This window comes from Anabrus simplex, chromosome 5, assembly GCF_040414725.1.
Source record: "Anabrus simplex isolate iqAnaSimp1 chromosome 5, ASM4041472v1, whole genome shotgun sequence".
NCBI classification, from domain to species: Eukaryota; Metazoa; Arthropoda; class Insecta; order Orthoptera; family Tettigoniidae; genus Anabrus; species Anabrus simplex.
In genome coordinates, this window is record NC_090269.1 from 75,284,434 (window position 1) to 75,302,440 (window position 18,007).

Genomic DNA, 18,007 nt, shown 5'->3' on the forward strand with positions numbered 1-18,007 from the left:
AGGGAGGGAATAAATAACTAGATATGACGATAGGGTTGTAGAATATTGAGGGGTTGGTGGGGAAGCTAGGGAACAAAGAAATTGAAAAAATAGTAAAAGAGTTTGAGATTATTGCCCTAGTGGAAACTTGGTAGTCAACGGGATAAGGAAAAAATGGGGAAGATGGGAAGAAACCCTGGTGGGATAACAGTTTTAATAAAAAATGAGGGGAGGTAGAGACGATACAGAATGACGTAGAAGAGGTGGTGTGGTTTAGAATTAAAATGGGAAGTGACGCAAAGGAGGCAATTTGTCTGGCTCTATTATATAATCATCCTAAGGATTCAATGTATGCGAATAAATTTTTTTAAAGAACTGATTGAAGAAATAAACAAAAAGGCCTGTATTTGGAAGATGGAATGATATTAATGGGGGATTGGAATGCAAGAGTGAGTAACAGGGTTCCAGATTATGGGAGGGAGGATACCGAAGTGAGAGGGTATAGAAGAAGTAGTAAAGACAAATGTATAAATAGCCATAGAGTAAGGTTATCGGAGCTATGTGCCATAGAAAAATTATACATTTTAAACGGATGGATGAAGAGAGACACTAAGGGGAATTGACATTCATCACATCGAAGGGAAGGAGTGTAGTAGATATAGGAGTAAGCACGGAAACAGCGTTAAGTAAAATATTAAGTTTTGAGGTGGCAGAATATGGGACAACAGAACACATGCCCATTAAGATAAAACTAAGAGATGATGACGGTGAAGTGAAGAGAGGGATAGGAAAAAGGGTGAGGTATAAGGAGGGATGGAAGTTTATCTGGGATGATACTACGAGTGAGAAATTGAGACTAGAGTTAAAAGAGAGGGGAGATAGTGTAACGTTAGAAATTGAAAGGGCGCTGGAAGGATATGGATAAAGTTTTAAAATTAATAGAACTCCCAGTAATGCAGGTGGGAAAGAAAGTGAAGATAAGAGAAGAGAGAGACAAAAACAGATGTATGGGGTGGTTTGATGAAGACTGTAAGAAGAAACGAGAGGTTGTAATGACGGCTCTAGCAGAGTTTAAGAAGGGAGAGAAACAAGAAAAAATTGAGGGATATTGCGAAATAAGAAGAGATTACAAGAAGTTACTGAACGAGAAAAATAAATGCTGGAGAGAGGCGGAAGCTGAAAGAGTAAACGGATATTGCAAGGAGAAAAGATTTGAGAGGATTTCGGAAGCTATAAATAAGATATAAAGAGAATTATGCCTACGGAGAAGGGAACAAATATAGGGGAAATGAGTGGGTAGGATATTTTAGAGGTCTTTTGGGTGGGAGGGGAGACTGGCATGGGGAAATGGGCAAGACTTATATTGTAACAGAATTACAAGCAGGAGTACAGATGCTAGATGAGGAAATAACAAGTCAGGAAGTAATTAAGGTGTTAAGCAAAGAAAAAACTAATACAGCAGGTGGGGCCAACGGTATTACAAACAGGGTATAGACGGTAGTAGGGGCAAATGAACAGATGTTGAAGGTGATGGTTAAATTTTTTAATAAGATATAGGAAACGGTGAAATTTTCTAGCGAGTGGAGAAATGGGGTATTATGTCCAATATATAATAAAGGGAGTCGAAGTGATCCTAATAATTATGGAGGAATACCACTCCTTGACTCGTTCTCGAAGGTATATACAGGAATTCTAGCCAATAGGATTACAAATTGGGCAGAGAAGTATGGAAGGATATCGGAGTATCAAAATGGGTTTAGAAAAGAAACACGGTGGATGTGTGGATTTTGAATACCTTAATTACGAAGTATGTAAAGATAGCAGGGATGAGATTATATGTAGCAGCAATAGATTTAGAGAAAGCCTTTGATACAGTGAATAGGGAGGCGTTATTTACTAGATTAAGAGATATTGGGTTATCGAAGAAAATGAGGATGGCAGTAGAAGGAATATATGAGAAAGTAATGGTGATGGTTAAATTACAGGGGGATAGGTTGAGTGAGTATTGAGTCAAAGAAGGGTGTGAGACAAGGTTGTAAGCTGTCACCGATATTATTTTTACTGTTTATAAATAATATATTAGACATACATGAAGGCGAGAGATGGCAATGTCCTTGGATATGGAAGCGAGAGATACCGGGCTTGCTATTTGCAGACGATTTATTGATCTTGGCATTAACAGCAAGTGGATTGCAAAGAGGGTTAGAAGACGGGCACTTGGAGTAAATGTACGGAAGACTCAGATAATGGTATGCAGGAAAAGGAAAGCCAAGAAAGAAAATAAATTTTGGATAGTGGAGCAGGAAGAAATAAGTGCAGGGAAATAAATTGATTATTTAGTAGCAACGGATCTTGGAAGGAAGGATCAGTGCAGAAGGGCCAAATTTAAGGGTAGGGGAGCACTTGCAGCAGTGGGGGATTAGAAAAGAAATTCCCGGATGTAAAGTATAAGGTATAAAATTCCAATCATTGGTTAAAGGAAAAATGTTATATGGGGTAGAAGTTTGTGGATTGGAGGAGGGTAGGAAGGAACTAAACCAAGTGGTGGCTAAATTTAGTAAGATTATGATTGGGGTTCCAGACTGTACTGCAAATGTGGGGGCTAGATTAGTATGTAAAGAATCGATAGAAATTACAATAGCTAAGAGGGTGATGAAGTATTGGATGTGATTGGAATAAGGGAAGGGAGGGGATTTAATACATGAGGTGTATACGTTCCAGAAAAATATGGAAAACGAGGGGTACTGGGTGAATAAGTATAAAAAGAAATTACAAAATTTAGGGTTAGGAGATATAGTGTATGCGGGATGGGAGAGAGGAAAGAATGGGTATATAAAAAGGCAAAAGGGAGAGTGGCAGATATAGAAAGACAGAGTTTAGTAATGGAATGTAGGGAAAGAGACTCGCTATCAGTATTAAACAAATTGGTGGAAACAACGAACCCGAGAACCGAATTTGAGAGCAGATGGGGAAAAAGAGGTTTGTACTGGTGGATAATGGGAGTTCCAAAAAATAGGGAATGGGTAGGTCCAGAAAATAAGGATAGATGTATTTTATGTGGGGAGGGATGGTCGGACCTGCATATATTTAACCAGTGTAGTGCGCTAGAAGAGATTAAAAAAGAAAGTGTTGAATAAAAAGGATATAGAAAAAGTAGAAAAGTGTTATGATATGACATCATGGCTGTGTAGAGAGTGGGAAAGAGGAACAAATGTATCAAAATATTTAAATGTGGTTAGAGCTAGATTTTTAAAGAAATTAAGGGAATAACAGGTAGAATGGTGTTGCAGAGAAATGGGAAGTAAGAGGTAGATGAAATTGTTAGATTATATATAATGTAAATATAATAAGAATAGATCTATATATACTGGAAAATAATGTATTACAAAAAGAAAATTGTAGATATTGGTAGAAGATTGTATTAAGAGAAGAATAGGTAATATTTAGATAGGGGTGAACAAGATGTTGTCGAAGGTGTTATATACAGTGAATGTAGTGACAATAAAAAGAGATTGTAGATATTTGCATTAAGAGACGAGTTGGTAATAGATAAGGATGAGGATGATTTAGACAAAAGAAGAAAATGGTAGATATTGGTATTAAGTAATGAGCTAGTAATAGCTAGATAAAGATGAGGATGAGTTGACAAATGTGTTATATTATAGATAATCTAGGAACAATAAGAAGAAGCCTGTAAATATTAGTAGAAGACTCTATCAAGTGATGAGCAGATAATTGCTAGATAAGGGTGAGGTTGGAAAACCTTGTTATAAAGAAATTAGATAGGTGAAAGTAAGTGGAGAGAGGACCTGTAAAGAGATGGTATAATAAATGAGTTGGTAATGTAAAGAAATGTGCAATTAGTGAGTGGTTTTAGACTAAGAGATGCAAATAATATGGAAGAACTGTGCGAAAGAAGGAAACTGTTGAATTGTTGACAAGTTCTGTGTTGTTAAAAGTATGTAAATATTATCTCTAGGACATAGTGGAAGAAAAGGAGCAAGCAGTGTGTAACTGCAGAGGATAAGTTACAAATAAGGTAGATCAAGGAGGCTGTAAGTGAGAAATAGAGACTGAAGACATGGAATAGGGAGTCGGAGGTTTAAGAGGTGGAAAGGGGGGATGGGACGTACCCATCCCAGGGTGATAAGAATAAGCATGTCCGCACGTGATGGAACAGGAGAATCAAAGATGGCTGCAGGCAATGTATAAGAAATACGACACGGGTACAGTAGGCGGGACAGCAGATAAGAGCGTGACGGATCGCATGATGGATTGGTTTCCGCCTCATGTGATTCGCCACACAAAGGAGGGGAGGGAAGCACATTGCCAACTAGCTGTAGGTGGGGGAAGACAGCTGACCCACGGGGTGTGGCTGGAGTAGTATCACGGTTTGGAACGGGTGCTTCCTTACCAGGGCGATACAGCGACCAGTCAGTTTTTCTGTTAATTAGTTGTAGGTAGTAAAATAAATAGTTAGCATGTTAGAGTTGATGTAGGGTGTGCCCTAACATGTGGTTAGGATATCCGCCCATGTTAGAGGCAGCTCAGTAGATTTAGTGAAGTAGTTAAGTAGCTTTTATGAGAGATATAGTGGATATTGATTGTTTGCTTTTTTGTGTTTTTGTTTCGCTATGTAGGGGGTGCCCTAGCATGTAGTTAGGATATCCGCCTATGTTAGAGGCAGCTCAGTAGATTTAGTGAGGTAGTTAAGTAGTTTTTAAGACAGATATAGTAGATTTTGTTTGTTTGCCTTTTCTGTGTTTTCTTTCGCTCTGTCTTTATTGCCTGTAAGCCGATGGTGTAAACTGTGGTGGGCAATAAAGAGATGTTCTGTGTTTCAGTTACTACAGGTGTTCAAATGTTAATGTTTGACAACCACTAAATTAGTCTTCCATTTCTGCAGAAAATATGTAGTCGTCTAATAAATAAGTTAGGGTGTGCCCATTTTAACATAAATGTGTGGTATTTTGCTTCTCCTCCCCTTTTCTACAGTATATAATATTGATAAACATATATTTCTTAAATCTCCCGAAGTCTCTTAGTTTTGCCTAGTTGCCCCAACCGCCCATAATATCACCCTATGTAAGAAAGATACTTCAGCCCCGTAATAAAGCAAAGTTCCAGCCGAAATCTTCTCACATAGCTGTGTTCAACCTTTAAACAACGCAGTCAATCAACTTAACTATCGCCAAGTGATGTTGTGTTTCGGTACCCATTATTTGTGCTGACGGATTACGCAGACGTATCATCGGGATGTGTTGTGATGATCGTGAACTTGGGCCCTGTTCGAATCTACCTCGAGCCGCAGTCTTGCTGTGCCATCATCATCATCATCTTTATTATTCTCTGTCACTCTGGGACATTAGCGGCAGGGGTTGCTGCCCTGGAACGGCGCAACAGCATATATTACTTCATACTGTATGGAGGCTCTATCTATGGTTGGGACTTCTACAGAACCCATAATCTCTCTCTGACACAGTGCCGTTTGCATGGTATCTCAGCGTACTTGCGGGGTCCGGCTCGTGGATCGGCAACGTTGGCCTCACTCGCCCTCAACCATGGTCAGATGCGCACGGACATTTTGGATGCAGTCTCCCACATCAACTGAACTTCCCCCGCTGGATAAACTATAAAATATCAACTGAGTTTCAAGATTGATTTGATTTTGATCAATTCAAAACCTCTTCCTCTGTAGTTTTGAAATATTGTTAAGTCTAGGAGGGGAGTTCTGTAACATGAAGAGGCCCTCTCCATAGAGATAGACAGCACTGGCAACTCTACCTATTATGGCCAATGGTGAAGATAGGCTGAACTATATGTTAATAAGAAGTCTTGAAGCCTACCTACAGATAGCACTTTCTAGTTTTAGGGTGCAACCTAGGAACCTATGTTGGAACATTTATTTATGTTCATTTGGTAGGAAATGTAATAGTTTGAGGTTGGCAACCCTACTGAATTTTATTCAACCAATCATAACCTAATCTGCCTCTATAAAATGAATTGCTAAAAATTATTTTGGCTGTGTGATCGACGGACGAGACTCTCACCTCGTGTGAGGTAACTGACGTGCTGTTGTAACAAGTAAGGTTGGTTCCTATTCTAAACTATGTAACTCTAGAAGGTTCTAGTGCCTTCGGGAAGATAGCAGCGTTCCATTAGAATGTAAAGTTTTGGATCGTTCTGTACCTATTTCATGTAGGGATCTTCATTTATTTTTGCTATATCATGTATGTTTCTCTAACGTTCTCAAGCAGTGAAGGTAAACCACCCTAATGGGTGTAAGGGGATGTACGAGTGTGGACCATCGTTTCCCTTTTCTCAAATTTTCTTTCTTGTGACTAGGATTTTCTAAATTAATTGCATATTTCACTTTACGGTCAATATTCTTCCTTCCTTCCTTCCTTCCTTCCTTCCTTCCTTCCTTCGTTCCTTCCTTCCTTCCTTCTAGACACAAGATAGTATGGGTTTATCCTCTGTATATCTGGGTCTTGTGCCCAATTTGGTTTTATTCTAGGCTATAAAATAGGATTGCTTGCTGTTTTTCAGCATCGCCTCTTTCTTTGTTGATCTATTCTTATCTTCTGGAAGTTAACATAGTCTTGGCCTGTATTTGTAGTATGAGCTCTGCTCCTGATTAGCTCAGGGTTCTTCCCGATGCTATGTGCATTTTCGCTGGTTTCCCTGACAAATGAAAGGGCGACGAGTGTTCATTATAGTATATTATGGTATGTAAAGGTCCGTAGGCCTAGGACATTGGGAGCTCAATTCTCTCTTTTTATTGATGAAGCTCTGAGAGCAATCCCACTGTTGTAGAATCTCTATTGTTGTTATTCATTGCTATTAAAGGGTGATAAACACCACTACTAATCAATTATTTATTGTTGAAAGAAAGGTACCAGAAAGAGAAAAAAATATTAAGATAGAAGTATATTAGAGTTTTCCTTTATGTGGTCATTTATTCGTCCATTTCTATAGCTCTGCCACTTCTTTCCCACCCATCTCTAGATCCTTTTAACAATCATTACTTTATTGTTACAATCTGCTTATTAATAAAGTTTCAATTCAATTATCACGGGTCTTTATAATTTCGTTACCGTATCCAGAGCACAGAACATCTTTTGCCTCTCCATCCTGACTTGCTCTATTTAATATTTGAGTAATTTTAAAACTCAACTACCTGGCTAAATGTATTAAGGTTATTCAGAATTTTTGGTAATAAACAATTATTTTCAAGTCATAATTAAATATTTTCATTCGTACACAAGTTTATACGCATGACCTTGCACAATGCCCTCACAAAGTAGACAAATTTTATTTTATATTGAGGGCCTGTAACATATTATATTACCGGGCGAGTTGGCCGTGCGGTCAGGGGCACGCGGTTGTGAGCTTGCATCCGGGAGATAGTGGGTTCGAGTCCCACTGTCGGCAGCCCTGAAGATGGCTTCCCGTGCTTTCCCATTTTCACACCAGGCAAATGCTGGGGCTGTACCTTGATTAAGGCCACGGCCGTTTCCTTCCAACTCCTAGGTCTTTCCTATCCCATCATCGCCATAAGACCTATCTGTGTCAGTGCGACGTAAAGCAACTAGCAATAAAAACGTATTGATTAGCAATTGAATTAGAGATAACTACCAGCTGGAAAAAATGTCGCTGTTGTCGGCCCGTCGAATGTAATAGTTGGGCGTGTTACATGACTCCCATGACTACTAAGTCGTCAAACTTTGTACTGGCCGTGTGAATAACAGGTGAGTACAGGATGAGTAAGACACGAGATCTCAGAGCGTCAGATTGCGGCCAGATTGTGGGTACCAAACGTATGAGCTATTGCATCTCCGAAGTCGTTCAGGCAATGGGCCTTCCATCAACAAGCGTGTCCAGAGTGTACCACTAGTACGTAGATTCGGGCAAAATCTCCATCGCCAAAGACAAGTGCCGTGGAATGTGTGTTTTTGACAGCTGTCATAGTCCACTAACTTGTATGGTAAGAGCGAATAGACGGGTCACAGTGCAACAGATTACTCCCCAATTCTGTGCTCGATAATAACAAAGTGTGACAGCCATACCAGCCAGGACCACACTTCTAGCAATATAGGGTACGTCCAAGATACACGCTGGTTTTCTGAGTCAGACAGTCGGCGTTGGTGGCAGGTGGGATGTGGCCATTATGAAAGCTGGTTGTCAGCGCAGACAGAGCTGCCACAAAAGAAAAGATATGAGATACAACTGATCAGTGTAGCACGGAACTAACATAAGAACAGGCTACAGCTGCATTGCTGCTAAGTGACAATGTTACAACCAAGTTGAAACGAATGAGAAGTGATATACATCCAATTAATGAATGAAGATCTATTTACGGGGAGTACAAACACCTTTTTCCACAGTTACTTGCCGACGAAAGAGATTTTTCGAATATTTCAGAATGATTTCGGATACGTTTTATTTTATTTTGTTAAAAAATTGAACACAGGCTTACGAAGAAGTGAGCGAATTACCATAAAACCCCTGTTCTTCCTCGATATCCATCGTTAACAAAATGTCAGACACACTCAACACGAAAATCAACAGCCTGTGCGGCAGATTGTCTGAAACCAGAATGAACTAATCATTCCGGTAAACATCTGAGTCAGACTACCAGTGCGCAGGCTTCCTGCGTGCAGGTGCATTATGGTCAGTCCCGCTTGGCAACAAAGGATATACTTATACCGACTCGGCGCCGACTGTCTGACTCAGAAAACCACCGTGTATCTTGGACGTACCCATAGAGTACAGAAGCCACCGTCTCACTTGGGTTCAACTGTTCACCGCACGTCACAAGGAACAAAGAACGACATTGGAAGAACACCACCACCATTGAACTGACGTAGGATACAGAAAGATCGTATGGCCAAATGAGTCGTCTCACCAGTTTGTACACTATGATGGCAGGGTAGGAGTGCGTCACCAAACACTCGAGACATCGGATTCTCTTGTCACCAACGAACGACACAGGAACCAGCTGTCAGGTCTTGCCCACCTATTTGTTCACCTCCAGCACACTGCAGGACACCTGTACGTACGTACGTGACTGAATGTACCGTAAGACAAGGCACCGTCCAGTCACTCCCGAATTGTGGTTGATTGGCTTGATGAACGCACTATGAACATAAGGATGTTTGTCTGGTTCCTAAGGTCACCCGATCTCAATCCTATTGAGCATATCTAGGTTGCTGTCGAGAGAGATGCGCGCGCCGTCGATTTTGCTTCGAACATCTCTGAGCATTACGGTAGGTTGCGTACTGGTCATCGAACAGTATGATTTATCATGCTTCCGGTATCTTGTGGAATTCTTGTCACGCCGCACTACCGTCGTCATCAGGGTGAAAGGATTGCTACACGCAACTACCCCGGTGCGTCTAATTCAATCGCTCATCTGTGTATATTCATATGGGATGTAATTGCACAAATATGATACAATTCAAGATTAAGTCAACGACGCCTTTCACAACAAAAAGTATAAAAATATTTGCAATTCATAAACGTTAACAAATATTTTCAAAATAATTTGAAAAATGTTCTTTCCCGTTATGACTATGATCGTTAAGGCGTCAAATCTATATGTTTGATATCGTGGTTAGCTAGTTCGAATCCCGTTGGTCAAAAAAAAAATCGCCATCAAAATGTTGACCGGCAGGGTAGAGGTATACAATTCATAATCATAATTCATAATCACTAGATTGCGTGCCACAAGCCCGGATTCAGTTCCAAATCTCTCGGCAGTGTTCATATGGAGTGACGGCATATGACGCTGTTGATGGTAATTCACCCGTCGGACGGAGACGTTAAGCTTTGAGCAGACCTCTTGGTGCTGTTCGACAGGAGTAGGCTATGTGCCGACACCGGGTTTCAACCTCTTCCTTTCTCCTATCATATAGCACGTCATTCAATTCATCTCATTAACTCCTCTGATGAGGTTGAAGTCAGGAAGTGTATCCGGTCGTAAAAACTCGCCACAAAGATTCAACACACACGGCCCCGTAGAGAAACGAAAGAAGGGCTAAACATACATACATACATACATACATACATACATACATACATACATACATACATTTTAAACGTCTTCCCATTTTGTGCTCATTCAAGAAGCCATGTTTTTTTTTTTTTTTTTTTCAGGTCTGAACTGGTTGAAGAAACTGAATGACAATATCGGGCTAGCAGATTAATTCGGGACACATAATAGACCATTTCATAGGCGGATGGCAGAAATTTTTGGAAAATGAAGGTAGACAGTTCCAGAACTTCGTTAGGTGACATGAGTTAAGTACGTAATTTTATAAGTGCATTGGGATTTATTACGCTGTCACTCTAAGATTGCTACGACCGTGTGTTGTGCAGCGCGGATGGCCGTGAGTTAAAACTTATCGAGTAATGCAGTTTCCTCAACCACCTGGCCATCAGATAATTTAATGACCTTCACCTTACATAATAGCATGATATATTTCTATGGTCACTTACCTCAAACTCTGTCCAACCATTGATATATTTGACCAAATGTTTGGCATCCCGCCACATAGTAATCGAGTATAGGACTGCAGCGGCAGACACAAGTATGGATTCAGTTAATATAAAGAAATTTAGAACACTTAGTTCGCCTCCGTATTGCGGTATGATTTCACAAAACAGATAGATAGCACTGATGGATAACAATAACTGCACAATGGCTGCGCAGAGACTGGTTCTGGAGAGTAATGAGGCTAGCACATGACCTGAAATGTATGATCACAGAAGAAAACGATACATTATCCAACACTCTACAAAACATACATAAGAACCTCGTTTCACCGGGGCGCATAGGATGGGACTTAAAATTTACGTTGCCAAGACTATGGAGCAAAGGGTAAACGCCAGAACCACGAACCTACATCTACTAGAGAAATAGAGCGAGTTAATAAGTTCTGTTACCTAGGAAGCATTCTTTCTAGAAATGGAGCGGTAAATGAAAATTTTCAAACTAGGGTCAACAAGGACAACTTCGACTGTGTATGACTGGAAAAAGAAATGGAAAAATATTGAGGTATTTTGCTTCAGAATCATGACGAAAAACAATTTACAGAATGGTGATACGATAAAGAAAGCAAGGAATGTGTCCCAAGATAACATATTATTCGTCTGATTTCAGTGAAAACAGAGAGCATAGTGTTCCGACATTCAATAAGATCTTGCGGAAAGAAGCTTATTCAGAACCTACGCGATGGATGTCCTGATCTCACTGCAAGGCAGAGTTAGTTACAAGTATGGAAAGATCGTGATGACATATATCAGCTTTCAGTGACCGGTGAATTTTTTTGGGGAGATAAAGTGGTTACAGAACATGTCAAAAAAACAAGAAAATTGAAGGCATTATTCCTTCCAAAACCTAAATGCCAAACCAAATTTATAATGCCGATAAATCAATTTTGAAATAAAAGAAAACTACACAGTATTTAAGTAAATATAAATTAGTACAGCAATCTTTGTTTGTGTCAGAATAAACATTTGTATAACTTAGGTTATGTAGCTTTTATACCAAATTTTCGTTAATCTGGATCACCTCCAGTCCCATGCAATACGAATAAACGAGGCTCTTTTGAACAATTATAGTATAGGATTTTTGTATTTCACAAAGTATATAATACAAATAAAACGCAGAATAGTCAAGCCATTTCTCATACTCTTCACACATCAAGTCTTCAACAGATACAACAAATCTGTTGCGAGTAGTAACTTGCAGTGTAATTGCTTAGGTACCCACCTCCACTGAGCATGGTTGCAGAATCGAATTCCACACCAATCAATTACCTATTTAACGTACTTAACTACATAGGTGATTAATGCATTCTTTCGTAGGTCCATATTACGACACTCCGGCATTTCTTAAGACCATGAGTAGTTGAAGGGATGTAAAATACAGATTTCCGACTTGTGAGAGTCACAGACCATGTTCACGTGAACCGACCATATTCACACAGAACGTTGAAATGATTAACAGTAATCACTATCAGTGAAATGAAATGGCGTATGGCTTTTAGTGCCGGGAGTGTCCGAGGATATGTGCGGCTCGCCAGGTGCAGGTCTTTGGATTTGACACCCGTAGGCGACCTGTGCGTCGTGATGGGGGATGAAATGATGATGAAGACGACACACCCTCGTGCCAGCGAAATTAACCAATAATGGTTAAAATTCCCGACCCTGCCGGGAATCGAACCCGGGATCCCTCTGGCCAGCACGCTAACCATTTAGCCATGGAGCCGGACATCACTATCAGTAGCGGCTATTGAGAATTAGAAGTGGGGGGTGGGGGGATGTACAGGTAAAGAAAAGTACCAGGATTTGAGGAATAGTCTATACCGGCGGGAGGGGGGGGGGGGTATATACATCAAAACTGAGAAACAAAAAGGGTACAAAATGGTTAGGTTTTTGACGTTCTTCACGTTCTCCGAGTGAATTTCAACAGAGAGATAAAGGTTGACAGTTTACCAACGAAAGTGCGCTAATAATGTTTTGAGATTTTAATACAATATTATACAAAAATAACTTTCACGAAAGGAACAATATTAAACATGTATTGCAATTGAATAGAAGCATGACGTGATTATAAAGTTAAAATCATTTCGTATTTGACTACGAACAAACAAACAGACTCAAAAGAGACTCCCAGACTGACGAATGCGCGCGTCAAGCGGGTGAATCACACCTCAGCGTCCTTCACCTTGGCAAAATAATATACCCCTGTTGCCCTTCCTCACAGCTCATGGAAAGTCTCCACTACTTGCTGTGGCGCTATACAAATCGGTCAGCCATGACGAACGACATTTTGAGCGTATTTCCGCTAATAATTATGTTAATAATTAAATAGTCCGCCTCTGTGGTGTAGTGGTTAGCGTGATTAGCTGCCACCCCCGGAGGCCCGGGTTCGATTCCCGGCTCTGCCACGAAATTTGAAAAGTGGTACGAGGGCTGGAACGGGGTCCACTCAGCCTCGGGAGTTCAACTGAGTAGAGGTGGGTTCGATTCCCACCTCAGCCATCCTTAAGGCCACGGCCGCTTCCTTCCCTCTTCCTTGCCTATCCCTTCCAATCTTCCCATCCCTCCACAAGGCCCCTGTTCAGCATAGCAGGTGAGGCCGCCTGGGTGAGGTACTGGTCATACTCTCCAGTTGTATCCCCCAACCAAGAGTCTGAAGCTCCAGGACACTGCCCTTGAGGCGGTAGAGGTGGGATCCCTCGCTAAGTCCGAGGGAAAAACCGAACCTGGAGGGTAAACAGATGATGATGATGATGATGATGATAAAGGAAATAGTTAGCTGATAAGACAAGGCTTGTAAATACTGTTTTTTTAATCATTCCTATAATTACTACTTTCAGCCGGCTAAAACGGAATAAAAATGTAATGTTTTCTCCACAAAGTGGTGGGGGGCGGCGACTGCCCCATAATCGCTTATACTATCACTATCCATGATTCAGGGGACACAGTTCAGTTATTTTTTACATGCTTTCAGTCACACCGACACAGATAGGTCTTACGGCGACGATGGGATAGGAAAGTAAGCGACAGTGGCCTTGATTTTCCTGATGTAAAAATGGGAAACTAGGGCAGTTACAATCTTACATTTGGTTGCTCTGTATGTGGCCTTTTTGTAGTCTCCATTTTCAAAATTTCGTGAACACTTAATATTGTCCTTTTTCTTATACCAGGTGTAACAAAATTCAATACTCATACTTCTAAGAATGATAGAAGTGACAAAAACAAACACAAATACCCCCTAGGGGTAGGGTGGGAGGAGGGTGACATATAAAAATGATCGAAAATAGTGTCGAATCCATAGTTTTCGGGGTCGCTGACATGAATAGTGATACTCTGTATTCCGTTTAAGTCCAAGTTCATCCCCACTCGGCATTGGGAAAAGGAGGGGTGAAAAACGTAAAATAACCGAGTTCATGGATGTATGTGTGTGTATGTTCCAGCATAACTCTCAACCAAACTTGGCGCAAATATGACTAACTACCCGCAAAAAGAGCCTCCGTGGCTCAGGCGGCAGGGCGCCGGCCCCTCACCGTTGAGTACCATGGTTCAAATTCCGGTCACTCCATGTGAGATTTGTGCTGAACAAAGCGGAGGTGGGACAAGATTTTCTCCGGGTACTCCGGTTTTCCCTGTCATCTTTCTTTCCAGCAACACTCTCCAATATAATTTTATGTCATCTGTCAGTCATTAAAATCATTGTCCCAGAGGAGAGCGACAGGCTTCGGCAGCCGGTACAATTCCAATCCTCGCCGCTAGATAGGGGCTTCGTTCATTCCATTCCTGACCCGGTCGAATAACTGGAAACAGGCGTGGATTTTCATTTTTCACCCGCAAAAAAAAAAAAAGTGTGGGGACAGGACGCCCCTAGGAGGGGAGGAGGAGGGGCGAAATAACCAAAAACGACCGATATTAGTGTCTAATCCATAGTTTTCTGGGTGGCTGAGATGATTAGTGACACTCCGGATGTCCTTTAAGTCCAAGTTCAACACCCTTTGGATGAGGGTGAGAAGGGATGAAAAAAGAAAATGACTCAAATGACAGAGATTATGGATGTATGTGTGTATGTTGCGGTATACATCTTAACCAAACTTGTACAGCTAGTTTCTAAATAAAAGCTTTTATTGTTGTTGAATCTTGAAACCTACAGCTGTGTAATTTCCCGGTGCTACCACGTTTAACTTTCACGGAAAACCCAGATGTCACTGAAAAGGTTGAAACGCGCCATATTTCCTCACCATTCATCAGAACGCTGGCTGAATTAGAAGCTGCATTATTAGCATTGCTCATACCTAAGCCACTTTATCATCTGCAATTAAAAAACTGAGAACAGCTCGATGTAAAGGTAACTTTTCATGTTTCGTAGCCATACAGGCGACCTGACTTTACATTGGTATTGAAAATTATATATCTACACTAGCTCTACTCGGGTATTTTTACGAAAGTTTAATTTTAGGATTTGTATCACCTGTTTGAAGTGGTTTCTTGTGGATTTCTTTATTGCGGCATTGCTCTTTGGTACATTTGTTTAATTCAAGTTTAAGTTTGATATTAATTAGCTTCGCGTAAAAATTTGTCCCCGTGGCCGCACAGATTGTCTGAGAAGTAGCTGATAGTTTCAAATCCTAATTATAAATAAAAGGAAGTGTGTGTGTGTGTGTGTGTGTGTGTGTGTGTGTGTGTGTGTGTGTGTGTGTGTGTGTGTGTGTGTGTGTGTGTGTGTGTGCAGTCAAATCTGTGGCACTCAGGGATCTGAAGAAGTTTTTAACGTAGGTAGATGAAAGTGGGTCCAAATGCACCTTGAAACCAGATTTTTAATTTTCGCGTTAATAGGTGAGTTAATATGGGGCGCGGATGCATATGGACTAAAACCTCCAAAAATATGCATGCAGATATGCACTAAAAATGAAACAAAATACACTTACCAAACCCGTTATTTATTTTTAACTCGGTGTTAAATTGATAAACATGTTTCATTCCTTGCAAAATGATGCAAGACAGTTGGTTATCAACAGTTTTTCAATCAGAGGTCAATAACTTTGTGTTGTCAAACAGAATTTATTTATACGATGAAAATAATCGTTATACGTCGACGAGCAAAACTGGGCAATACTTGTATACTGGCACTGACTGCTCGGAACATTCTTCTGGCAAAGACTGCTTTATTCCACTTATGCAGTTGCTTATAGATTGAGTCTTCTTCAGTCCTGAGTCTGAGTCCAACACCGCACTGAGTTTCCTTTTAACTTTTCTCCAGTTTCACCAGGGACACCACTTAAAGAACTAATGGTGTTTCGAATTAACTGAAGGGATTATTGCAGGGGTACACCGCGAGTTTCTACGCCCTTAATCTCCTTTGAAAGTGACGAATAATGCACAGGAATGAAACTGATATATTTATACAGTGTTTCAGATTCGAATGCACACTTTGCTTCAAGAACACACGCAGTATGACTATCATCAATACTTTTAACTACATCTTTCACTTGATTAAAGTTCTCCTAGTAGAACGATACTGCGGATAACTAAGTTCCCCAGGTTCCGGCGAAAGAGAAACCTGTGGCAGATGAGTTTTGTACAACTGTACACGAGCCGGTGCTTTTAGGAACAGTTTTTTCCCCCACTTGAAATTACTTTGTTGACAGATGGAAAGAGGATACTTATTTCTTCTGCAATACGATGCAATCTATGGACCAAACATGACTGTGTCATGGATGAGATTTGGAAATATATACGCGAAGAGACTGACCAGCTTTCAACATATACAAAGCTACTACATCTGTGACTAAAAAGCTCCCATACAGTCGAGTATGTGCGACAATTGCTGATCTAATGAACTATGCCTACGTCCACGTTCAAAGACAAGATGCTTCGCCTATTTATTTGCATCAGGATTAAACTCTCGTAAAAAGAGCATAACTGACAAATTCATAAGCACCAAAGTAATTCACTAATAATATTTCCCGCATTAAAACATATTTAAATTTACGGAAGGGAATTTCAGTCTTCCAGAACGGAACAGTGGGCACATATAGCGTAAGATCCGTTCGAACTGCCAACTGTTTTAACTCGTCGCCATAAGACCTATCTGTGTCGGTGCGACGTAAAGCAACTAGCAAAAAAAAAAAAAAAAACTGTTTTAACAGAAGCTGAGGTGCTGCAATATAACCCCACTAGAATTTCTTTTAACGTTTTAAAATCGAACAACTCGGAGCTTTCACATCTAAACAAAATTAAATGTCACCTACTTCCTTCAGGATCGATCAACTGGGAGAGTTGGCCGTGTGGTTAGAGACGCGCAGCTGTGAACTTACATCCGGGAGATAGTGGGTTCGAACAGCACTGTCGACAGCTCTGAAGATAGTTTTCCGTGGTTTCTCATTTTCATGTCAGGCAAATGCTGGGGCTTTGCCTTAATTAAGGCTACGGCCTCCTCCTTCCCACTCCCAGCCTTTCCTCTCCAGTCGTCGATGCGACGTAAAGCAAACTGTAGAAAAGGAAAAAGGAAAGGATCGATCAAGTCAACGACTAACCATGCTTTTTTTAATCTTTAAACCTATCGACACTATACAAAAACAAAAGTCGTTACTTCATTATCTTCGTACCGAGCTCGATAGCTGCAGTCGCTTAAGTGTGGCCAGTATCCAGTATTCGGGAAAGAGTAAGTTCGAACCCCACTGTCGGCAGCTCTGAAAATGGTTTTCAGTGGTTTCCCATTTTCACACCAGGCAAATGCTGGGGCTGTACCTTAATTAAGGCCACGGCCGCTTCCTTCCCACGCCTAGCCCTTCCCTGTCCCATTGTCGCCATAAGACCTATCTGTGTCGGTGCGACGTAAAACAACTTGCAAAAAAAATAGCATTATCTTCGTAATTTGTATCTTATAAAAACGACTAATTTTAACTTACTTACCTTTCTTTGACATGCATACTGGAAATCGACAGAATAATTTGTATATGATGAAGAGAGGCTGCAGCTCGTTGTACAGGAAAGGTGTCTTCTTGGCATTCTTTTCCATGACGTCGTTAATGCGGAATTTTCTTCTCAAGTTTATATTTAACTTTCTAGGAATTTCTTCAGGTAGTAAAATATATTCAATGGCATTAATCTCTGTTTTATCAGGTATCATTTTTAGTCTGTTGTTGACCTGAAATCACACAGGAAAGGGCAGAACATATTGTTGATACCGTTATTTCTGTACACTAAAATTCGTTCAAGTAAACAAAGTACTCAACAAACAAGTTTCTGTATGTTTCTTTCTGTTTTGTTTGTTTGCAAGTGGCGGAACGAGTAGAAAAACTGGTGCTATGATTCTTTGAGTTTCCTGAAGATGGTTTACCGTGGTTTCCCATTTTCACACCAGGCAAATGCTGGGGCTGTACCTTAATTAAGGCAACGGCCGCTTCCTTCCAACTCCTAGGCCTTTCCTATCCCATCGTCGCCATAAGACCTATCTGTGTCGATGCGACGTAAAGCAACTAGC

The 18,007-nt window shown here is 40.7% G+C and overlaps 1 protein-coding gene across 1 annotated transcript in view; it reads right to left on the reverse strand.

The window, feature by feature from the left end:
* The window catches only part of LOC136874366 (gustatory and odorant receptor 24), an 89,592-nt gene extending 71,796 nt beyond the window's left edge, over positions 1-17,796 (reverse strand). The window contains exon 1 of the mRNA XM_068227733.1: positions 17,437-17,796. Coding sequence (XP_068083834.1) covers positions 17,437-17,532 — 96 coding nt within the window. The 5' untranslated portion in view covers positions 17,533-17,796. The remainder of the gene's footprint in view (positions 1-17,436) is intronic.
* Between the last annotated feature and the right edge of the window lie 211 nt (positions 17,797-18,007).